Source organism: Vombatus ursinus, unplaced genomic scaffold, assembly GCF_900497805.2.
Source record: "Vombatus ursinus unplaced genomic scaffold, bare-nosed wombat genome assembly UNPS02014799.1, whole genome shotgun sequence".
NCBI lineage: Eukaryota > Metazoa > Chordata > Mammalia > Diprotodontia > Vombatidae > Vombatus > Vombatus ursinus.
The window spans coordinates 41411396-41437223 of NW_020954577.1; the positions used below are offsets into that span (position 1 = coordinate 41411396).

Below are 25828 nucleotides of genomic sequence, written 5' to 3' on the forward strand. Positions count from 1 at the left end.
TGTGTGTGTGTGTGTGTGTGTGTGTGTGTGTGTGTGTGTGTGTGTGTATCTGTATCTGTGTGGAGCTCATAGCTGAGGCCATGGAAGTGTATTAAAACAATGTAGAGAGAAAAGGAGATTGTCAAGAGCAAAACCCAGTGGGACATTCATGTTTAAGAGGGAGGACATTGCTTGAGAAATCAACAAAGTAGGCAGCAGCATGGTTGAAGAGGTAGAAAGAGAATCACTATGTACAAGGCCGTTGAAGCTATGAGAAGAGGTTATCAAAGAGGTGTGGTCTGTAGTGTCAAATGCCTCAGAAGGATCTATGAGACTGCAGGGGAAGAGTAGGAGGGGGAAAGGTTATTACAATGAGCAGTAAGATGGTTCAATAATAACTTTAGAAAAGCTGTTTTAGTAGAGTGGTGGGAATGAAAATCAAATTGCAGTAGGTTAAGATGCAACCAATAGTCCCATCATGATTTTCTTGACATATCATCTTGACAGGAAAAGATTATTTAGGACACTGCTTTTCTCCATCTTTTTCAAGGTATGATAAGCCTATCAATTTTCTGGGATTCACAGGGCAAAGCCTGTCTTCTTGTCCTAGACGTGAACTTCTCTAGCCATCTGCTCATTCATATTCATGACTAAGTCACACCAAATTTGTCTCATATGATACTTGGTAAGCAGTGATGTTTATATTTTGTAAAGTATTGGATTTCAATAGGCACTTAACAGTACTTTGTTAAGTCTGAAATATAGTTGTTCTTTCATTTCAGTTTAACTGTACAAACATGTACAACATAGAGTCTCCTGTGTTACTCTGAAGAAGCATCCAGAAATACATCAGCAAACATTTAGAAATGCTTGTAATTTGCCAAGTACTGTGCTGAGTTCTGGGGCCACAAAGCCAAAAGTAAAATATTACCTACCTTCAAGGAGTCTTCATTTTAATGGTAGAAACATACACAAATAAATATAAGCCTATGAACAACATATACAGAATAAGTACAAGGTAGTTTTAGGAGGGAAGGCGCTAGCATTTGGGGGGATCAAGAAAGGCTTCATAGAAGAGGTGGCATTTAAACTGAATCTTGAAGGAAACTATGCATTCCGAGAGACAGAGGTGTGGAGGATGTGCATTCCAGACCTGGGGAGCAGCCAGGGCAGAGGTACTGAGAATGAAGATGGAGTAGGGGGTGTGTGTGTGTGTATGTGTGTGTGTGTGTTTGTGTATGTGTGTGTGTGTATGTGTGTGTGTTTGTGTATGTGTGTGTGTGTGTGTGTGTGTGTGTGTGTAAAATAAGGGGTAAGCCAGTGTGTCTAAAGAGCAGTTTATTTCCTGTTTAAACTTTATTGAACCTATTAATCTTTCCTTTCTTGACCTTGATATGAAGGTTTTAATTTTCAAGTTGAACATCGATGTTGTTAAATGTTAGAGCATTTGAAAATGTCATTTAATAACCATACTATCACTTTGAATTCCTCAAAGCACATTTTCTAATTAATGCTAATATGTAATGCTAGAATGGGTCCTTTCTAACCTATTGTTATCAGCAGCAATACATGCATGTTTCCTTGTCAATGCTGAAGTACTTCCTTTAGAATAATAACAGCTCTATAAACATGGTAAGGACTACAAGACAGATGGATAGATAAAACATTTATTAAGCACTTGGTGTCTACCAGGCACTGTGTTATGAGAAGGGAAGGAGAATTTTTATGTAGTACCTATGTGCCAGGCATTGTGCTAAGCACTTTATATTATTATCTCATATATTTTGTATTATATATCTTATATATATCTCATATATTTTTATTATGATCCTTTATATTATATTATGGTCCTTTATATTATGATCCTTACAATAACCCTGTGAGGTAGGTGCTATTATTATCCCCATTTTACAGTTGAGGAAACTGAGGTTAAATGATTTGCCAAAGGTTATACAGCTAGTAAGGATCTGAGACTGAATTTGAACTCAGATCTTCTTGCTTCTGGGCCTAGTACTCAATCCACCGTGCCACCAGCTGCTTTTATAAATATAAACAAACGAGCAAAAGACAGTCCCTACTTTCTAGCAGCTTACTTTTTAATGGAAGAAGATAATACCCAGAAGAGAGCTGAAAAATGGAAGAGGGAATCATAAAGGCAGAGGTATCTTGAGGGTGAGAAGGCTGTTGGAGAGGTCCAGGGAATCAGGAGGGGAGCCAGGAGAAAAGAGAATGTTCTCTATAACAACATTGAAAAGCAGGGAATATAAGTATTAATACCGTCCTCATTTTACAGAAGAGAGAGCCGGGGCTTAGAAGGTGAAGTCACTTGTTCAGAGTCACATAACTAATAAGCATCAGAGCTCTAGACTTGGGTTCAAATCCTGACTCTGATGCTTATTAATTGTCTGCCCATGGGCTTTATAGCCTGCTACCTCTGAGTTCCGATTTCAAAGACTGATTTCAACTGCTGTAAGATAATTGTAATGTCAAAGCCTCCCCAAGTATAACTTTTTGGAGATGAAATTATATCAAACATTTCTTTGATAATTATTGCAGAAAGAAAATAAATGGAAATACATGAACTACTCAGGTATGTCTTGAAATGGTCAATAGTTCATCTTACCGACATTTCCTTTTAATTTGAGAGGAAATGAGTTACCTTGTAGGCAATTTGGATTTTTTTTTTTAAAAAGTGCCATGTGTAGAAGGCTTTTATTCAGGAATCCATAATTCATTATAAAAGAGATAGCAAGGAGCTCTTTAGTATATGATTCTAAAACTGTTTATTTGTCTTACCACTAGATGGCACAGACCTACTGGGGAGTTCCTAAGGGTTCTCAAATACCATGTTTGTTTTCTTCACTTCTTAAAGTTATTGGTGAAGTGTTTCTGATAGCTTTTCCAAACTGGTATTTCTCAAAGAAATGACTTGACTTGAAGTTCTCAGTGTTTTATCAGGTGTTTAATTTTAGATTTTCTGTATTCTATGCTTTTTGATTATCACTTTAGTATTAAAATGCCCTAAACTTGTAAGGAGGGGCAGCTTAGTGACAAGGGGCAGCTCATCTTCCTTCGTTCAAATCTAGTCTCAGACACTTACTAACTGTGTGACCCTGGACAAATCACTTAACCCTGCTGGCCTCACCTTCCTCATCTATCAGATGAGCTGGAGGAGGAAATGGCAAACCATTCCAGTATCTTTGCCAACCAAACCCCAAATGGGGTCACGATGAGTCGGACACAGCTGAAATGACTGAACAGCAAACTTGTAAGGGCCAATTTTGTTAAAAAGAAATTTAAGTTATTATTTGTATCATGAGTAGCAATAGGCTCCTCCTCCTTTTTTCTTCCCTCCTCAATCCCTTTCTACCCTTCCATTAGATAGGGAGCTCCTTGAGAGCAGGCATTGCTTTTTGCCTTTCTTTGTATCCCCAGCTTAGCACAGTTCCTGGCACACAGTAGGTGCTTAATAAATGCTTATTAACCAACTGACTCCATCTCTTCTCCTCCTCTCATTTTCTCTCTCCTTTCTCCTTTTCTGTTCCAGAAAAATATCTACAGACTGTACTTTTTTCCACCCTGCACTTAATATTGTTCATTCTATTCCAGAAACAGAAATGTATTCCTTTTGACTCTGTGAAAGATTACAAATGTAATAGCACCCATTTATACTCTACTTTACAGATTATGAAACACTTTCCTCAAACCACCCCTATGAAATCAGTAGCAAAAATATTATCCATATTTTACAAATGAAAATACTAAGATTCAGAGAAGTTCAGGGATTTGGTCAAGGTCACTGAGTTAAGAAGCAAACCGTGGCCTTCTGACTCCAGAGCAAGTGCTCTTCCCACTCTGCCACGTTCCCCTCAACATTACAAAGATGTAGAGTTCTAGATTTGACCATGAATATCAGTTAACTCCTAAATGAAGAGAGCTTAGCCTTTCAGGATTTGTTATGAGTTTTTTGGAACAAACCCAAGCTAGCCTCAAGTAAAAGACAGAGTGGGTAGAGATGGGATGGGCCGAGGTTGAAATCTTTTTGTCTGAGGGGGCCGTGACAAAATTAGACGGTTAAGCTTAATTATCTCCTACCAAGTGTACAAAGCCAGAGCTAAGAAAGATGCCTGATCTTTGGTCTCTTCAATAACTAGTTTAAAAGAACAAAATGAAGAGTTTTAAATATCCTTTTTGTCAGGGGGACAGGACTTTGCTGGAGCAACAATTCCACCCACACAGGTCTTGATGCCTGTGCCTCAGCCCCCAGCAGTATTTTGACCCTTTCCTCCTTGAGCCTTAGCAGAGCCTGAAACACGTGTGCATGATGGGAAGGTGAATCAGTGTTTATCTCCAGCCTCAGAAAACTGCAGTGTGAGGTTGGATAGTGTGGGGAGTTGTATACAGCAGAAAAGCTTAAGAAAGTCATTTACTATTATTCAGTTAAGAGTCTGGGTTCCAGAACCATGGTGGAGAGGCTTGGGGAGATATCTCATGACAACTGCCTCTGGTGTCCTCTTGTAGTGCCACCAGGCTCAGCAGTCTCTGAGAGAGCTTATTCTATAAGAACATCAAGGCATGCAGCTGGGGGTGAGCAAGGAGGGGGCAGGGTCTGAAGGCCAAGGAACCTCTGAGTGAAGCACGATACAGGAGCAAGTCAGATCTCATGGAATAGCAGCAAGCAAGAACGAGGTGAACATCATTGGCACTGACCAGTGTCAAGGCTCTAATTATGAGCCAAGGTGGTCTGGGGCAGAGCAGAGTGAGGCTCTGAGGACCTCTGAGAGGTTCAGGAATAGCTGAGGAGGCAGGGAGCTGCAAGCATCTGTGCTCCCAACCACTTCCTCCACGGTCTCTACAGGGGAGGCACAGAGTTGTTCTGAGAGCCTTTCTAGAGGGACTCAAGAAAGTCCTGCCCCCACGGTCGTCAGAGTGAGAGTTCCTTCCCCACCATCACCCCAAGGGACTTGGTTACTTTTCCCAGGGGAGTGACCTTGCCAAGCCCTGGTTTCCTCTAGAAACCAGGTTTCTCACATCTAGAATATGAGAGGGTCAGAGGTGATTTCTAAGGTTCCTTCCAGCTCTAAATCTATGATTGTAAATGTCTTATCATTTGATTTGTGATCTTTGCCTGATCTGTTCTGCACAGAATGGGGACTTGAGTCAGGAATGTAGTTTTCTTCCACCAGAGGCAGTTAAGGCACAAGTAAAAAGAGTCTTGAATTTGAAGTCTGAGGACTTGGGTTTGAATCCTGGCTCTGGCCCTGACTAGAATCCCTGTGTAGCTTTGGGCAAGTCCCTTCACCTTTCTTTGCCTCTGTGTGTCTTCATCTGTAAATCAAAGGGTTGGAGAAGATGGCCTTTTAGTTCCCTTCCATCTCTACTCATATGAATCTGGGAAGCCATGTCTAAAATGGAGCCTCTCATAGTGTCATGGGAGGCCCCTGTAACATTTTGCTAAAATTGATACTATTGATTCTGAATGTTATCTCATTCATACCCATATCTGTTACTTGAAACTGAGAATATTTAGTACAATGTATCATATAGAATGAGGCAAGTGGGATTCTCATAGAAAACCGAGAGATTCTTAGATTGGCAGAATAATATTATTTCCTTATTTCCCTCCAAATGAATCAGTCCTTTAAACTCAGGCCCTTGAACTCAACTGTGTACTTATACTTAGTACATACCTCTGAATTGATTATAGACATATGTGAACATTGATCTGTTCACTCCAATACTTAGCTATATGTACATACACATGTGTGTGTAAAGTATACATACCCATATCTAGGACATTGATAAACTGGAATGCATCTAGAAGAAGGCTACGGGAATGGTAAGGGCTTCAGTATCAAGCCAGAATTGGTGGAAGGAGCTGTGGATGTTTAACCTCAATCAGAGAAGATAAGGGTGATATGCTAGGTCTTTGAAGTGTTTGAAAGGATGTCATGTGGGATTTGACTTATTCTGCTTGGACTCAGAAGGCAGAGCTGGGAGCAACAGGAGGTTGATGCAAGGAAAAAGTTTCTACAATTAGTTGCCCAATGGCAACACAGGCTGTCTTCCGGAGGTCATAGTTTCCTGGAAGATTAGATTCACTTGATTAGAAAGTTCTAGAAGGCTTTCCCATTCTAGTGTAGGGTACATTAGATGAAAATGTCCAAAAGGGCCCTTCCCATTCTGAGGTTCTGTAATTAATTGTGTTTATGAGTTATCATTACTATTCCTTCATGGAGGAATGGGATTCCAATTACCTTATGTCCTTGAAGCAGAAATGTGATCTCCTTTAAGTAATCACTGTAAGGGATAAAAAGGTTAAAATATTAGTTTGTATTTTATAGTAGTTTTTCAGGGGAGAGAGAACCATAAACCCAAACATTTGAATGTTTTTAGTACCTTAACGTTAAAAATTTTTAAAGTCTTTAAAAAGTATACTTTGCAATTTTTTAGTTTGCAGTTTAAAAATACACAACAATTAAGCTAATAAAACTTTGGGAAGAGTGACGTACTTAAGTTTTGTAGAAGTGTAATGAAGTCAAAATAATTCATATTATACAGCTACAACTAAAGAAGAATGTGAAATTTCATGTGATCATTTTTATCATAGCTTTTTACCATTTAAGTCATTTTTCTGACTCTTGCAAATTTAACCAATTATTTTTATTAACATATATTCATTCTTTGTAGTATATCTTGAGTAGATTATATTTGTCTATAACCTCCTAAATTTGAGGTGATTTCTGTTGTAGCATATGATCCTGGTGACTTTGAGTGTTAATATGAAAACTTTCCACAGATTTTGCCATATCTAAAAATGCTCTGTCAAATAGGAACTGGATACAAAAATAGAAATCTAAAGTACAATGCATAAAATTAGATAGAATTTTAGACCAGTATAGCTAAACAAATTAAGGTAATTCTAAAACATTTAAGTTTTTTTTTTAAAAGAATCTGATTCTGTTTCTGAATTTTCACAGGCAGAAAAATGCAAATTTAATAAAAGATGGTATGAAAGTGCTCTACAAGAAGCGTACCTATTATATGCATTTTCTCATGAGCAAAGACTGGAGATGTGTCTTCTATCGAAAAGAGGTATGGTCAGTTTTATTTCCAAAATTAAGAGTGAGTCAAGAGACTTTGAGTCATAAGTCTCTGTGTATGTGTGCGCCTGATTCTATGTATATACACTGACACATATACATACAAACATATATATGTATGTGGATACATCTATATTGAATTATAAGCTGGATGAACAAAACAAAATGTTACGTGGGATTATTTTTATCAAACACCTCTTTCCATTTGTTCTCTTTGAATATGTTCATAGGCCCTCTTGTGGATCTCAGGATCTCTTAGTTCAAAATTAAAAGCCATAGAATTAAGAAATTTAAAAAATTATCTATCTACCTATACTGTAAACTCAATGTTATGAGGGCTTGTTCTGCAGTATTTGTAAAGTAAATGTCTTCCAACATGCCAAAAGCAGTTATACATTTTAAAAAGAAAGTCCACAGCAATATTGGAACTTTTTTTTTTTTGAGCTGGATAAGGACATATTTTTAAGGAGTTATTTTTAGTGAAAATTCTCAGATTTCCGAAACAACACTGGCAGTTGTGATGTCATTGAGTGGGCGGTAATGCCACTCTTATTTTTTTTCCCAGCAAGTCAACATAGCCATTTTATTTCTCCTAAATATCCTTAATATTTTTGAGTCTCATGTTTGACACGCTAATAAAAAGAAGTGGCTAGGGATAATTGCGGCCCAAGGGGCCATTGGAAAATATGCGTCTGTCCTACTCAGAATGTTGACTGTCACTTTTAAAAAGTCTGGATGCAGGCAATGTGTCACTCACTCCCTTCTTTCTTTCTTTTATTTGATGTTGCCTTCCAACTTTGAGAGCTTCAGGACCCAGGCTGCTTCATTTATCCTAAAGCAAGCCCTGAAGCTATTAATCTCACCTTGAATTTTTTTTTCTTTTATCCCTAAAAGTGAAATGTTTTAATCCCCATAGACAACTTGGCTATGCTTTCTACAGAAGGTAGCCTTTTCCAGAATTCAGAGAAACTTTTCTTACTAGGTATCAAATAGTATTCTGTAGAATGATTCAATTTCCAATTTCTCTATGGTAGGTAAACACTATGCAAATGTAGGGCAAGTCCTGTTAGAGCAAACTCCAAGGAACTGAGATACTTTTGAATCAGTACTAATGACTTGTTGGATTAGAATGGTTAGAAGTTTCAAGGAAAGAGTTTCATGCGCTCTTTAAAAAATAGGGCTTTCCAGTTACAGATTGAACTACTTTCATAAAGAATTCTTAATCATCTTCATCATTATCATCATCATCATCACTTAGGATTTATATGGTGCTTTAAGGTTTGTCAGCACTTTATAAAAACGACCACATTTCTCACTGGAAGTGTTCCAACAGAGACTGAGTAACAAAATCTAGTGTGTGTTATAGAGAGAACTCACGTGTTGGCTGAGAGGCTGGACGAGACAGCCTCTCTAAGCTTCTTTCTATCTCATAAGATTCCATGATTTTGTTGGATTAACCCTTTCTTAAAATAAACCTCTCATTAAACAGGATTTAGAAATCTCGTTATTGTATCACAGCTTTCACTAGGATGGTAATTTTAAAAAGCATGTCTTTTATGCCCTCACAAAAGATCCCCACTGGGCATAGTAAGCACTTTGGATGCTTGTTGATTGACTGTCATCTTCTATGATTATACCCAGTGATGACATCGACCAAGTTGGGGTTGAGGCCAGGGAATCAAATCCCTGCTGGGGTTGGGGGTTGAGGAGAGAGTGCATACACCTAGATGAAACCTTCACTTATGGCTCTTATTGTTTCTTCTTTATGGGCATGTACTAAGGGAGTTGCTCCTTTTGCTACTACTACGATTTCTATTATTACTAATAGTAGCTAACTTTTATAGAATGTTTTAAGGTTTACAAAGTGCTTTAGAAATATATCACTTTATCCTTACAACCCTGGGAGGAGGTAGGTATTATTATTGTCCTTGTTTTACAGAGGGGGAAACTGAGGCATAAATGATTTGCCCTGGATCACACAGCTAGTAAGAATATGAGTCAATATTCAAACTCTATATCTACTGGGCCACCTATCTACCTTGGCCTAGCAACCATGCCAGAAGCCATGTACATTTTCTACTCCTAGGCCACTCTTCTGTTAGTTTTCATCCTCAAGTAGCAGAATGCTTCAGTATGTATTCTTATTATACCTCTAAAATGAAGCATAGCCATTTCAAGATCTCAGCCCTCACCCTGATTTTTTTGGCATGCTCTCCACTCTCACACCAACTTCCAGTCCCAGAACACACTTGTGGCCCCCAACCTCCACATTCCTGTGAGAAGCTCCTTTACTCATGCCTCCAACACCTACTTTTCATTCTCTGTCATCCTACTCATCATTCTCAAGCTGACTTCCAGGTACCTCACTATCATATATATGGGTACTCTGAGCATTTTCTTTAAAATAAATTTTTATTGACTTCTTTATTTTTATATTAAATGAGAACATATTAGAGTGTTTAAAGTTTGCAAACTTTAAAGCTATGTAAATATTAGCTATCATTAGCTATTACTAGTTGTAATATATCACAATACAGTAGTAGTATATCAATAGTATGTATATAGTATATAGTATAGTAGTGGTAGTAGTAGTAGTAGTAGTAGTAGTAGTAGTAGTAGTAGTAGTAGTAGTAGTAGTAGTAGTAGTAAGGCATATGGGTTGTTCAGGGAGAACTCTGGAAGAGAGAGTGATGCTGAAGATTTTGTGCAACTCTTCCTCACTTAAATCCAATTCACTTGAAAGCCAAGACATCACCCTGTGATGTCGTTGGTCTTCTTCAAAACAAAGCATGAACAAGTAGTAGTAGTAGTAGTAGTAGTAGTAGTAGTAGTAGGAGTAGGAGTAGGAGTAGGAGTAGGAGTAGTAGAAGAAGAAGGAGAAGAAGGAGAAGAAGAAGAAGAAGAAGGAAGAAGAAGAAGAAGAAGAAGAAGAAGAAGAAGAAGAAGAAGAAGAAGAAGATGATGATGATGAAGATGATTACCTTGCCACTTGGCAAAGTAGGTGGGAGCTAGATTGTAGAAAAATATATAAAAATGCTAGACTGACAATTTTGTATTGTATCTTACAGGCAATAGAGAACCTTTGAATGCTTTCAGGTAGGGGTCAGACCTGGGTTTTAAATATTAATTTGGAAGTTGTGTGGAAAATAGTAGGTAAGAGCTTAGAGCCTGGGAGGGTCAATAAGCTAGACTGGAGATAATGAACTAGAGGAGAGGCTTTGAGAGTTGAACAGAGGGGACAAATATGAGAGATGTTATGGAAATTTGATTGGCAAAACTTGGCAACTAGTTTGCTATAGAGTTGAGTGAGAGGGAAGAGTCATGTATTAGTCTAAGGTTCCTTTTTTTTTTCTTTTTGGCTAGGCAATGGGGCTAAGTGACTTGCCCAAGGTCACACAGCTAGTAAGTGTTATGTGTCTGAGGCTGGATTTGAACTCAGGTCCTCCTGAATCCAGGGCCCGTGCTCTATCCACTGCACCATCTAGCTGCCCCTAGTCTAAGGTTCCAAACCTGGACGATGTAAGAATAACATTGCCATCCAGACAATGGCAAAGTTTGAAGAGTTGATTTTGGGGGTCAGCCCACCAAATATCCCTGAAAGAACTACAATCAAGTACTCCCTTGGCAAGTAGGCAGCTCTGGTAAGAGCATAGATGTGGGCCAATTTGTGTCAGGGACAGAACTTGAGCTTACTACTTCGTGACTCCAAGGTCAGAGATCTTTATGCCTCACTATGTCTCCAAAGTTCCAACATCCATATGGACTCACAGCTTTGAAATTGAGTCTGAGCTAGCCAGGCACTTCTGCAGGAACATCTGGGGAAGAAATCTTTCCACACAAGGAGGAAAACCTAGCTCTCTTGCTCTTAGAGCTCCATATATTCAAAGTTCCCAAAACCTGAGTGGTGGGAGTCATGCATCATGTCTACCTGATATGAAGAATAAGAGGTCTTGGTAGCAAACAAATGTGTGAATCCAGAACCTAGACAACATCACCTGAGATTTGTAAAACCCAAAAGCAATTTCATCCCTTTGGTGATTTCTGTTGGGGGCGAATGGTATTGGTAGAAGGAATCTAGAAAACATTGCTAGGGATTATGAGGTCAGGGTTGAAATTGAACACAGTGGAAAGAGGGTAGTATTTCTTCACTAATACTTACTAACTGAAGAAAAAGTAGATTTGGTAAGCGAGTTGTGAATTGAGAAAATGGTATCTGAAAACAAAATTTAGATGACTGAACCATCTCTTGAGATATAAAAGTGGTCTAGGAAATCCTCTACTGGGTGCTTCCTCCTCCAAGACCCCCCCTCCTTTCTCTGCCACTCGCGCTCCAAGGCTAAAATATCTCTCTAAAATCAAGTGATTCCCTTTAGAAGTCTGCATGGATAAGCAGTTTCCCTGCCCACCTCAGGGACCGAAGTCTTCTCAACCTTGCAGGGTCTCTGTCTGGGTTCAGCCGTGAACTGTTTTCTGCCTCCCTTTAAAGGACAGGTCCAAAGGCATAGCTCAGTTGCACACTGGCTATAGTTTATTCATCTCTGAATGCTTTGACTCAGTCATCCTCATTATCATGTCATTGGTAAAGGTGCTTATCCCGTTCCATCAAGGAAATGTTATGAAGTACCAAATGTGGTATCTACAGGGGAAGTTCAAGTATTTTATACAGTAAGATACTGTTAAAACCAGAACAAAGGCATCACCCTTTAACCTTGTGAGGTTGGCCAGGTTCTTCCTGTCCACACCCTCTGCAAATGGCATGAGTCATGACTGATTCTACTCATTTGGAATATTTTCATTTATTATCTGCAATTCTTCTTATGCACTTAATAAATAAAATTACTTGGACATAGATCAAAAGAGAAGTGTAATATATTGTGAAGCTATTTCTCATTATTTTAATCTATACTTCCTGTTAAATGTTTCTTTTTACTCTATAAGTTTAAAGTCTCTATAGATAATAGAAATTTCCTAAGAGAGGAAATTACATCTTTACCACTAAGGAAAAATTCAGCTTGTAGAAGGTAGATAGAGTTACTGAGTTTGAACCTTGAGTTGCTATGATGGTATAGGAAGCTTGCTTATAATTTTAAACTTTGAAAGATTTTCATTAGGATTTAACCACATTCTTTGAAAAGTAGGGTAATTCCTGACAGTGCTAAGGAACATTATTCCATTTCATTGTGAAAACACTAATATGACTTTTGAGTATGTGTTGCAGATTTGGGGTCTAAATTATATATATCACAGTTACCTAGTTTAAATCAATTTTCATTCCATTTCCAGGTAGATTTTGAAAGTTGTAGATAGCAGTATCATTTATACATTTCAATAAATATATTTCAAAATTATTTTATGGGCAGCTAGGTGGCGCAGTGGATAGAGCACCAGCCCTGAATTCAGGAGGACCTGAGTTCAAATCCGGCCTCAGACACATAACACTTACTAGCTGTGTGACCTTGGGAAAGTCACTCAACACCATTGCCTAGCTCCCCCCCAAAAAAGACAAAAACCAAAAACAAAAACAAAAAAAAATTATTTTAGGCCATTTTTTTTGACAAAATTCAAGTTAGATAATTTCATTTGATGGTGGAAAATTCATCTTCAGTAATAGAAAAATAACTCTGATGACTGAAAACATAGTTTGGTATTTGTGCTGTGTTTATTACAGGATATTACATGTAACTTTGGTTCAAATTTAGTTTGGGGATTGTTTTGGTGTTAAAGTTTTACTTAGAGTCAGTGATATTGAAAAAAATGTGTAAGTTTGATTATAGTTTAATCTGATTTGCTAGGTTAAATTTTGTCATTTTTTCAGTGGTTCTACCAGAGTCCTTGGTATTATCTTTGAGTTTTCCCTCCCTAGTCAAACCTAGTCACTCACCAGATCCTATTGATGGTGTCTCCACATCTTTTACATCTATCACTTTCTCTATACTCCCACTGCTACTCCACTACTAGAGGCCCTCATCACCACATCCTTGGTGCATTGCAGGAGCTTGCTAACAGGTCTTCCAGGCCTTCACCTTCCTGTGTATCCCAAGTCCTATTACCAGAGCAGTTTCTCTTAGGGATCAAGCTAGACCTAGATAGATAGATCATGCTCTGGAATCTTTACTAGTGCTTATTCCATACTGAATAAAGTCTCTTTGCTTGACATTCAAGATCAATCATCTGTCACTATCCAGTTTTATCTCATATTGTTGTTTTTGTGGTTGAGTCATTTTTCAGTCATGTCCAACTCTTTGTGACCCCATTGGGGTTTTCTTGGCAAAGATACTGAAGTGGTTTTCCATTTCTTTCTCCATCTCATTTTCCAGATGAGGAAACTGAGGCAAACAGGGTTAAGTGTTAAGTTGCTTGGGGTTGCACAACGAGTGAATATCTGAGGCCAGATTTGAGCTCAGGAAGATGAGTCTTCCTGATTCCAGTATTCTATCCACTACATCACCTCACTGCCCTCAATTCTCTTCCATACAATATAACTATATTGCTCTCTATACCCTGACACACACTGCACTTTTCACCCGTGTTTCTTTGTTCAGGTGGTTCTGAATGCCTAGAATGTTCACCTTCCCCCCTCCCTTAATCTTTGGAATTTTTCCCCATCCTTTAAACACAACTTAGATGATGCCTCCTTTAAGAAGCTTTCTTTGAGTCTTCTGTTGTCAATGATTTTCTCTCTTGGACTTCACAGGTAACTGTTTTGCACTTTTTTTAAATATACATGTTGTGTATCCAAAATGTTGTGTATAAATTATTTAATTTGAAAAGGCTACAAGCCGAGACTAAAATGGAGGGAGTGTTGGTGCATGATTTTTTGTTCACAGATGATTGTGCACTCAGTGCAGCCTCTGAAGCTGAGATGCAACAAAGTATGGATCAATTTTCTGCTATTTGTGCTAACTTTGGCCTAACAACACCAAGAAAACACAGGTTCTCCATCAGTCAGCACCATACCATCCATATGTGGAACCATTGATTATAGCAAATGGAGAAAATCTGAATACTGTAGATAAGTTTACTTAACTTGGTAGTATACTTTCCAGGGATGCACACATTAGATGATTAAGTTGACGCATGCATTGCCAGAGCTAGCTTAGTGTTTGGGAGACTCCAAAGGAAAGTGTGGGAGAGAAGAGGTGTTAGACTGCCTACCAAACTGGAGGTTCACAGAGCCATGTGCTGACCTTGTTGTGTGCCTGTGAAACCTAGACAGTCTAGGAGTGCCATGCCAGGAAACTGAATTGCTTCCTTTTGAATTGTCTTAGGAAGATTCTGAAGATCACCTGGCAAGATAAGGCACTGGACACTGAAGTCCTTTCTTGAGCTAAACTGTTACTCATTCAAACTCTACTGCAGAGAGCACATCTCCAATGGGCTGGCCGTGTTGTTTGCATACCAAACATAGGCTTGCCTAAAAGGCTATTTTATGGAGAACTCACACAAAGCAGGCACTCAGGTGGTGGTCAGAAGACGTGATACAAGGACACTCTCAAGGTCACTCTGAAGAACTTTGGAATCAGTTGTGTGGCTTGGGAGATACTGACAAAGGACTGCCTATCTCAGCATGCTGCAATCAAAGAAGGTTCTGTGCTGTATGAGTGAAGCGTGACAGCAGTAGGTCAAAAGAAACGCGAGATGTGCAGGTTTAGACTTTTCCACTCCAAATGTTCATGGGGGCTATTTGTGCCCAACCTGTGGTAGAGCCTTCTGAGTTTGTATTGGTCTGATCAGCCACAGTTAGACACGCTGTACCTTGACTTCAACATTGTGATGCCATTTTGGTCCTTTTCAAGAAAGAACGACGAACAAACAACCAACCAGCATCATTATGTCCCGTGTGTGTATCTTGCTCATCTACTAAGCTATATAGTATACTCCATTATGTCAGGAATCAGCTCTTATCTAAGTTTGGTATTTCCAACAGCACCTAGCATAGCATTCAGCACACAGTAGGTATTTAATAAGTGATTGCTAAATTTGCTCTTTTCTCAATATTTTATAGGGATGCCTTTAGTGGACAAACCTGAAGCAAATATTAAAGCTGCCATAAAAGCCAAGAAAAGAGTAAGTTCTGGTTCTACTGTGCATGATTAATCTTAATCTCTACTGGTTTAAGAAAAAATTAAATTTAGATCATCACAGTATAAAGTGTAATGAGACATTATTAGCCATATAGGCCTTTAAATGTAGGTATTTAGATGTCTGTTTTCTTTAAGTCTTACTACTGGTCTGTATTGACCATGGAATGCCTATGGTAGACCATTATGCAGTATTCTGCAACACAGTGTCCTAGTGTTACCATATAGTAAAATAATATAGAATAATGAATAAAATGGAATGAAAAAATCAAACTATTATTATTTTTGAAATATGACTTTAATATACACATATGTATGTATTTTCAAGTTGGGTCTTATATTCATAATATCATATGCATAAAGAGGTATCATTGAAAAATTTAAAAGCTAACACTGCCAAAAATCGACTTTTCCTTAAGTACAAGTGAGGTGAAAAATGAATCATTAGTTATCTCAACAGGTGATCTGAATGTAGATTCTTTTTATTAGCCTGTGTCAAGGAAATAATATTTTAAAATAGTCAAAAATTTGTAAGGCAGTTTGTATATTTCATGTTGAAAAGATTAACGTGAAGCTAGCTCCTGACATAATGATGTCTTGAAAGGAATGAACTCTGTTTTTCTCTTCAAGTGGTGGTCTTAGTATAGAACACATTTGAAAGAATGTACAAGAGCACTTATTTAAATGCTGTCGTTTCAGATCTAAACTGACCCAATATGTTGGTGGCAGAAAAAAAAGGAAAGCTAAAGAATGAACTTAATGGACATTCTTTAGGGGAATTCTTCTTGGGGAATGGGGTGGGCAGTGGGCAGATTGAATGTGAACAAGGGCCCCAGAAATAAGGTGATAGGAGACTATATGTATTGGGGTTGAGCATTCCTTTTTATTTAGAGTATATAGAACCTTAGCAATCCTGTTGTAATTAGGTTTGTACACTTTTAGCCTGTCATCTTCAAAAAGACACTGGAATTTTCATGGGAGTTATGTTCTTGATGCTGTTTTTCTTTTGAAATAAATTCAGTATGGCAGAAGACTAGCTGCTTTTAATAACATTATATTCTGGAGAGTAATGACGAACCTCAGGAAAGAGGGAAGAAATGGGCAAAGGAAAAGGAGGGGGAAAGAGGATATGTTATAAGTGACTATATGTTCTATGCAATTTTATTTGTAATTATTGTTAACAACAACACAGTTTATAAGATCCACTCCCTTGGGGAGAAGGCCAAGCATGAGCTATGGATCAACACCTTGAGATCAGAAAATGGGTGGATTCAGTAACTGAAAATGGAAAGGCATCCAGTGTCCTTAGAGTGTCCACACACTCTAAGGTGTGACTCTGAGCCCAAGTCTCCCAGCGTCTTCACTGCTGGATATCTCTTTTCTAGAATGGGAATTGGGATTAAGCCCAAGCAGGTACCTTTTAGATAAATAACTCTGGACTGGATCTGAAACACAACATCCCCACCCCTTCTTCCTCCAGCTTTGTCCACCGGCTGCCACTACTCACTCTTTTTGGGTTCTGGAGCAGCACAAGCCACAAATGCACAGAAAATCACCAATCCCTATGAGCTCCTGATCCTCACAACAGTGAAGGTGCCAGAGGAGAAAGACCCAGGCCCCTCCAGCATGTTGGCTATTGCTGTGCCATCTTTCTCAGCCTCAGCTGACCTTTCCACCTACGTTCTCACTCACCACCATATATTGAGCAGCCTGATCAAAGAGAGACCAATCCTATTTCCACATTTGGCATGGTTACAAGACATACTCAAGGTCTATTCATTAGCACATAAATATAAACAGGGAGGTTAGTCGGGGGTAATCCAGAGTTGAGATTTGGTAAAGCTTGTCTGGTGATGAGATAAGGACAAGAGCTAAAGAATTCAAAGTTAGCCAAAAATGTGTAGTTGAATTGGTCAATAAGGTTACTACTATGAAGGAAAGGGAGGAAGACCAGAAGAGGGGTGATGGGCTGGGAGATTGAATTGGAGGGTCACAGTGAGGGGGAAGGATAGATATAGGATAGGTAAGGCAAAATGAAAGGTTTAGAATAAAGGATCAGTGTAAAGCAGGACTGTGTCTCTATGCCTATAAGTGTGCACTGTCCTAGTTAGTCTAGGTTCTGTGGCTGCTTTGTAGCGATAGCAATCTTATTATTAGGCATTTGCATTTAATTTTGATTAGGTTCTTTTAGCTTCTATTTAATAGTTGACTAAATAGCTTCATTATAGGTTCAATCTTCATTAAATTTAGTAAGGTAACTTTTAGTTTTCCATGCACAGTGGGTCTTAAGTCTGATTGAACTCAATGATAATAAAAATCAAGTATCTATTATATAGTGGGGGATCATATTATTATTTTTTCCTGCTCATAAAAATATGAGGTGACTCAGAGTGCAGGCTGGACGGCTGTATTCTTAGCTGTATGAGATGAAGGTGTAGTTTGTTGCCATCACAAGGTATTATCCTATTGGGGGCAGCGTGACTGCCTTAGTTGCTGCTTCTAATGTCACCCTCAGTACTTCTAGGGGAAAAAGAGCTCAAGAAGCCACTGTCATCTCCAATGATCGCCTCCTGGTGGCATTTACTGTTCCTGCTACCTCTTAGCTACTGTGCAGGAGATGGAGGATCACAAGGAGGGCTGGGTGTGCAGGCCTCCCTGGCCTCTGCAAAAGATGTTTCATTCTTTGGGTGAGCCCCTTCTTGCCCTTAAGTCCTTCTTTGTCTGCATCAAATGTCTGGTCTTTGGCTGAGGGTGGGAGTTGGGGAACAGAAGAGCATCCCATGTGAGTGAGGAGACGTAGTAGCAAGGAACAAGAAGAGAGACATAGAGGAAGAGGCCAGTGCAGAATGGCAGGAGCAGTCTTCTTTTTGCTGTGGTCTGCTATTCTAAGTTCCTTCTTCCTGCTCCTGAATGGTGAGCTAACTGGCAAGAAACAATTGGAGATCACTGTCCCTGATAGGGTGCTGAATGAAAACAACACCAACACCGCCTGCCTTGAGGAGCTGTAGTCTGCATCACATTCCGAGGTAGTGTCTCTGTGCAAGGAGGAGGAGCTGAGAGCCAAGTACAGAATTCTTGGATGTTCTTCCAGGCCTTATTGAAAGAGCAAGTCAAATACCTGCAACTTATTATGTTGTGCATCCTATACTCCTTTGCCTACTTGCAGGTGAGGCAGTCCTGGAGAGTTCAACCAATCGAGGTCTTCCCTAGAACTCCTGGGTGCAGAGTAACCTCCTCGGTATTGTGCCAGAGCTGCCTAGGTCTGGTGGTGTCTGCAGTCACAGATGTTCTATTATATGTGATTTAACTTATTTTTTTTTTGATTCTATGCAAAAGGTAGAATTACATAGACAGTTAATCACATTCTGCCATTTAATATGGGGAAGCAGCTCTATTATATTCCTGTCATGTGACTAGTACTCAGTGAAATACACAAGTTTGAGGAGGGGGAGGAGTTTTCTTATTAAGTGGAAGTTCAGAGCTAATTGAATTGTTCAATCCATGCTAATCACGCTCTTTAGACCACCATAGCTACCCAAGAACCATAGAGAGCTTGGTACTTCCTCAGGATTTCAACAAGGCAGAGGTTAGATGCCTCTGTTCCTGATCCTTCCTGTTGAATGAATCAGGTTAATGACTTGCAAGGTCACCTGGTCATTAAAACTGGATCCAGACTGAAAGATTCAGGTAGGTAGAATAATTCCTAAGAAGTAGTAAATGATTTAGGTAGTTTGGGATCACTAATGTGTTCAGCAATTGAGGTACTATCCCCAGAAATGCTAGAGAAACTTCTACCACTGTTGCTGAGAGGTCAAAGAACATGTTGGCTACATTCAGGATCTTTGTGAAAAGATTTTTCAATCATGTGCTTTTACTTTCCACCTGTTTCTCCAGGGTCCCACTTCCATACCTTGGCTTCCCATAATTGAGGCCAGAAATTTAAAGGAAATGGGAGGATGGTTAGGTTGCTTTGCTGCCATTCACACATTGAGTTGTTTGAATAGTTCCTTGTTTTATATGAATGATTAATTGCACTAATTATGCCCTTACCTTGAGAGAAGAAGGGAAATTTCCTGGGAAGTAATTGGGAGAATAAGAGTCTTAAGAACTATTTAAAAATGGAAGAGCGCTGCCAGCCTGGTGGGATCGAAGCAAGATGCTTTTGAGAGGGGAGATGAAAATGATTTCTCTACACCTCACTGATGTCTGTTGTGATACTTGTTTCCAGTATTCACACAGTGCCTGGCACATAGTAGGCACTTCATAAATGCTGCTGATTGAAGTTAAAAGCACACTGATTTAATGAAAAATTTCTAGAATCATAGGTCTCATGGTTGTATCTTGGTGGACATTTGGTCTAAGCCATGCTTGGGTAAGAACCCTATCTAAAACATACCTGGCAAATTATCATTGAGCTTTCACTTGAAAACCCACAGAGAGGGCTCATAACTTACTCAGGCTTGAAAACCCACAGAGAGGGCTCATAACTTACTCAGGCAGCCCTAACTAGACACCTCTAATTGTTAAGAGGTTTGTTCTAATTCCAGACTTAAACCCACCTCTGCAGCTTTCAACAATTGCTTTGAATTCTGCCCTCTGGGTCTCCAAAGAACAAGTCTTTGCCCTCTTTCATATGAGAAATCTTCAGATACTTGAGGATAGCTACCCTGCCTGTTTCTCTTGAGTCTTCTTCATATTAAACCAAGAGTCAGCCAGGTGGTGCAGTGGATAGAGTATGAGAGTTAGAGTCAGGGAGGCCTGAGTTCAAATCTGGTCTTAGACACTTTCCAGCTGTGTAACCCTGGGCAAATTGTTTAACTTTTCAGCCTCAGTTTCTTCATCTGTATAATGGAGAGAATAATAACACCTACTTTTCAGGATTTTTGTAAGGATCAAATGATGTAATATGTGTACAGTGCTTTTCAAACCTTAAAATGCTTCTATTCTCTCTCTCTCTCTCTCTCTCTGTCTCTCTCTCTATATATATATACACACACACGTATGTTGTGTATATATGTGTCTATATATGTATATGCTAGCTACTATGACCACTATCATGAATATTATTAAACATCTCCAGTTTTTTCAACTGATTCTCATATGGAATGATCTTGAGGCCTTTCATCATCCTGGTTACATTCCTCTGGACACTCTACAGTTTATAAAATCCTTCCTAAAATTTGGTGCTCAGAAAGCAACAATATTTCTGATGAGATCTGCCTATGGCAGAATATAGCAGGGCTGGCTGTATCAGATCCCTTTTCTGGAGCTGTGCCACTTTTAAAGTAACCCAAGATCAAATTGGTGTTTTTGATCACCATGTCACACTTTCCATTCATTGAACTTGAAGTCCACAAAAGTCTTCACCATTCTCCTTCCATCTTACCCTTGGGAAGTTGATTTTTTAGTTCAAATACATAACTTTACGTTTATCCCTGTTGCATTTCTTATCATTAACTATGGTCTAATGTGCTAATGTGTCAAGATCTTTTGGGATATCCACTCAGAATCACAGAATCAAGGAATTACAGAGTAAGAATGCCTTTCAGAGGCCGAGTCCAACATCTACCAGAATGAGAATCCATGCTCTGATATCCTAAGAAGATCAGTATCCAGTCTTTGCTTGCAGACCTCCAGTGGGGAAAACTTGTTCTGTCCTGAGGCGACCCCTGTTGAATGCTCATTGAAGGAAGTCTTTTCTCATACTATCCACGTTTGCCTCTTGGCAACTTCCGATGCATTTTTCCTTGTTATGTCTCATGAGCCTAGGCAGAGCAAATCTCACCAGTTTTCCAAATGACTGCCCTTCAAATATTTTGATGACCTTATATTTCCTCCTAAGTATTCTCTTCTTCAGGCTAAACATTTCCAGGTCCTTTAAGCAATCTTCATATGGCATGACCTAAAGCTGCTTTGCCATACTAGATCCTCTGAGTGTTTTATCAATGTCCTTCTTAACTTGTGGGGCCCAGAACCCTGATCATATCTATTACTTATCCTTGTCAGGTATGAATTATCTACTGATCTGATAATTTTGCCATCTCTGTTTTCATCCAAGTTATTGATAAAAAGATTAAACTGCATGAATCTGAGAACAGATCCCTGGGGCTGCACTGGAGAACTTGCTTTGAGTTCATATCAAAATGACTACTCTTCAGAGAATTTTGGAAATCTCAGTGTATTTTTTAGAGGAAAAGAGTTCGCACTTTCCAATATATTATTGGGAAAGTTCTCTACAGGAGGAACTTTTTCTTTGTTATTACTATTGGCAGAGGGGCAGAGAAATATAGTGGATAAAGAGCTGGCTTAGAAGTCAGAGGGACCTGGGTTCAAGCAGACACACATTGGCTCTTTGACTATATGCAATATATTAACCTGTCTGTGCTCCAGGCCAGTGGTGTCGTCTCAAATAGAAATGAATTCCTGGGGGCAGCATATTGTATTAGAAAACCACAAATTAAAATTATCTCTGTTGTATTGTATTTTTATTTATTGTGTTAAACATTTCCCAATTAGATTAGGAAATTTTTCTGTCCTATGAAACTTGGGGCTATAGGTTTGACATTTTTGCTCTAGGCAACTCTGTAAGACTATAAGGTTCAGAGATGGTAATGACCTGCAGGTCATTAGAGGTAGCTTCCTCATCTGAGAATTTCCTATATCAATGAAATTACAAGTCCTGCTCCTATGCCTACTATTGCTAACATAAGTTACTTACACTTTATGATCAGATGCCTTGGAGCCTGCATTAATTGCTAAATTTGCTATTAATATGGAATTCATGTACTGTAACTCACTTAAGAATTCATTTAGCTTTAAATGCATCTTTCTCCAAAGATAAATATTGTAACAGATCCCCTCTGCTGCTTTCTTGCCTCAGGCATGGAGCTATCCGGAAAAAGATGAGTGAACAGAAGAACCCCTGGGAAGAAGCCCAGGCTGTCTCCAATCTCATTTTGCTTTTCATTTGGGTTTTCTTTTGTGTGGTGACATGCATCTCTTTACTGAAGGTGGTTTATCTTCACTCTGCTTGTCCTCACAAGTGCTTGGGGCATGTCGAGAAAGATCCAGTTGGCCTTGCAGCTTCCCTGTCCAGTTATTCTTTTGTATCATCCCATAGAGCCACTGAGGGGCAAGAACTTCTTAGAAGATCTGTAGCCTTGGGGTCTGAGAGCACCTACATGAGTTCAAATTCCCCTCTTTCATAAAGATATTGTTATTTTGTAACACATTTTATTGATGTCTTTTTTATATCAGAATAATTTCCTGACATATGCCTCTGTTGATAGAACCCTCCTTTAATAACCACAGAGTGACCTTGTGTGTGCAGTTTTCTGCACCTAGAATTCCCCACCTCTTTGTCAAAGGAAATAATTGTGCTCCGGTAGATTGCTTTTAGCTTGGTTCCAATACATCTGGTTGCAGTGAAGCATTAGAGTTAACAAAAATAGAATAGCTTATAGCAGCCACTACCTCTGGTTTTTCAAAATTTTCATGCAAAGGCCCACTTTGTCAGGGTGCAATTTTGCTGGTAAAAGATGATTGTTTTTCCCATTTCTTTGCCATAAAAATTGATTTTTGAGTCCAAAATGATGATCAAAAACAGTGATTTACACTGTTGGAATTTATTGTGCTATCCCTTCACCTTTCATTTGTCCATCATTCAACACTTAAGCCAAACATTCCACCTGAGTCTTTCCCTTAGGCAGTGATGGAGCAGGTTGTCATAGGACTGAGTAATAACTTCTTTATCCAGTAAGAAAATGTGTTCCCTTACTGTCAGATAAAGATATCCATGTTCTGTAACTAGATAGCTTCTGTAACCTTGGACAAATGAATTCACAGCCCTCAGACTGGTTTTCCTCCTGCCCAATGAAGGGTCGGACTAGATTATCTCTAATTATAAATTCAATGAGTGATACTACTGTGTTGACACCACCCACATGCTATTTTAAAAAATTAGTTTTGTCTTGAGCTTAACAAACATCAAATAAAATGAACGTTTCCATACACTAGTAGAACGGAAAAAGGATTATACATGCAACTGCAAATCTCTGTTATGTATAGCTTCTTTTTTTTTTTTAGAAAAACAGCACATTCAACCAGTAACTTTCAAAGCTATCCTGCTTATCTGTGTTTTTAAAAGGCTAGCCTTCTCTTTTTTTTCTTCTGCTTTTAAAAAAGAAGAAAGATGCCTTAATAGCCCTCTTTCTTTTCTTTTCTTTTTATTTGGCTACCCTATCCCTATTCCCTCTAATCCTCTCATCCCCACCATTTCAAAAAAAAAAAAATCCCAAACCCAACAAAACAAAGCCCTTATAACAAATACATAGATACACACATATTCATTCATTCATTCATTCATCCATCCACTTATTTATTTATTTATAGTCAAGAAAAACAAATTCCAGCATTAGCTGTATGTGAAAATGTATGTCTCATTCTGCATCATTAGTCCATTAGATCTCTGTCAAGAGGTAGCTAGAATGCTTCATCTGGAAGTGTTCATGTTGCAATTATACTTGCTTATTGCATTGATCAGAGTTCTTAAGTATTTCTAAGTTATTATATATATTTTTATCCTGGTTCTACTTGCTTCATTCTCCATCATTGCATAAAATCTTCCCAGATTTTTTTGAAATTATCCCTTTTTAATGGCACAATAATATTCCATTATATTCATACACCATGATTTGTTCAGCTATTTTTCAATATAAAGATATTTTTCTCAATTTCTAGTTCTTTGCTACTACAAAAAGAGTCGCTATAAATATTTTTTGTGAGTATGAATCTTTTTGCACTCATTGGGGTGTAGGTCAAATATTGTAGTGTTGGGTCAAAAGAGCATGTGTGTTGTTTAGTGACTTTTTGCACATGGTTTCAAATTACTTTCTAGAATGTCTGGACCAATTCACCAATAATCAAGAGTACATCAGAATTCACGTTTTACTGTAGCCTCTCCACATTTTGTTATTTTCCCTTTTTTATCATCTTTGACAATCTGAGGTAGAACTTCAGAGTAGCTTTACTTTGAATTTCTCTAAATATTAATAACATCAAACTTTTTTAAATATCTTTTTTTTTGTTTTTGTTTTTTGTTTTTTTCTTTTTGTTTTAGGCAATTGGGGTTAAATGACTTGCCCAGGGTCACACAGCTAGTAAGTGTCAAGTGTTTGGTCTGAGGCCGGATTTGAACTCAGGTACTCCTGACTTCAGGGCCGGTGCTCTATCCACTGCGCCACCTACCTGCCCCTTTTTTCAATTTCTTGAGAGCTTGGATTTCTTCTTTTAAAAACTGATTTCATATGCTTTGATCATTTATCTATTGGGGAATGGGTCATGTTCTTATAAATTCTAATCAGTTCCATGTAGTCATTAAAGGATATATTTATTATTTTTTCCTATATTTTTGAAGTTTTTTTTATCCATAATACATAGACAATTTTTGTAAAGGTCCCATGCACTTCTGAGAAATATGTGAACCTTCTTTTCTTCCTATTAAGTAATTTCCAGAGATCTATCACATCTATTTTTTCTAAAGTTCTATTTAAGTCCTTAACTTTTTCCTTCTTTATCTTTTTATTAGATTTTCAAGATTTGAAAAGGGTCATTGAGGTCCCCCACTATTATAGGTTTTCTGTCTATGTCTTCCTCCAAACACACAACACACACATTATTGATAATGATTTGTTATCTATGATTTTAAGCATGTCATTTTCCTGCTTACCTCTTTTTAAAATCATTTTTACTGTGTCCTTGTCTGAAATCATCATTGCCACACTTGCTTTTTTGTGTTGACTTGAAGCATGATAGATTCTACTTCAGCCTTCCATTTTAACTGTATGAATCTTTAAGTTTCAATTATTTTTCTTCTAAACATCTTGTTGGATTCTGATTTCTAATCCATTCTGCAATCCTGTTCTGTTTTGTATGTGAGTTCCTCTCATTCATGTTCACAATTATGATCCTTAGTGGTGTCCTGTTTTAATTTTCCATCTTTGTCTTTTCTTACCTCTTTTACAAGGGAGTGGTTGGAAGAGGAGTTTGCCCAACACTTGTAATCTATAAGTGATGTGTCCCCCTTTTTCACTCTGTTGTCTCTCTTCTCCTCCCCTTGCCCAATCTTGATCCCAGAATTTTACTTTTTCCCCTTTTCTTTTAATATCATTTTCCCAATATGTCCTTTCACATTGGATTTTATTTTGCTTATGATTATATCTATCTTGTCCTCCCTCATAATGCCCCCTTCCTTCCACTTGTTCCCATCCATTTCCCTGTTTAATGTATTTCTATACCAGTCAGTAAGTCAGTTAGCATTTATTATGTCACAAGCATTTATTGAGTGCATACTATGTGCCAGGCACTATGTCAAGAACTGGGTGTATAACAAAAAGTAAAAAAGTCTCTGTTCTCTCTCTCTCTCTCTCTCTCTCTCTCTCTCTCTCTCTCTCTCTCTCTCTCTCTCTCTCAACCTTCGTCTGCTTTTGATGAAAGTGAAGTTTGTGGGATGTCCATTCTCTCCACTTTTTCCTCTAATTTTGTATAATATTAATCACATGCATCCCTATTATATGAGAGAGTACATTCCCTTCTCTTCTTCCTTTCCTCCCCAGGATAGTTCTCCATCCTTCCCATTTCCTTTTTCTCCCAAGACCATCAAAACAT

General features: G+C 38.4%; 1 protein-coding gene across 1 annotated transcript in view; it reads left to right on the forward strand.

The window, feature by feature from the left end:
* ZCWPW2 (zinc finger CW-type and PWWP domain containing 2) overlaps nucleotides 1-25828 on the forward strand; it is a 147711-nt gene that overhangs the window by 84394 nt on the left and 37489 nt on the right. Inside the window, exons 5-7 of the mRNA XM_027871942.1 lie at nucleotides 6960-7074; nucleotides 15088-15149; nucleotides 17654-17850. Of these exons, the coding sequence (XP_027727743.1) occupies nucleotides 6960-7074; nucleotides 15088-15149; nucleotides 17654-17850 (374 nt within the window). The remainder of the gene's footprint in view (nucleotides 1-6959; nucleotides 7075-15087; nucleotides 15150-17653; nucleotides 17851-25828) is intronic.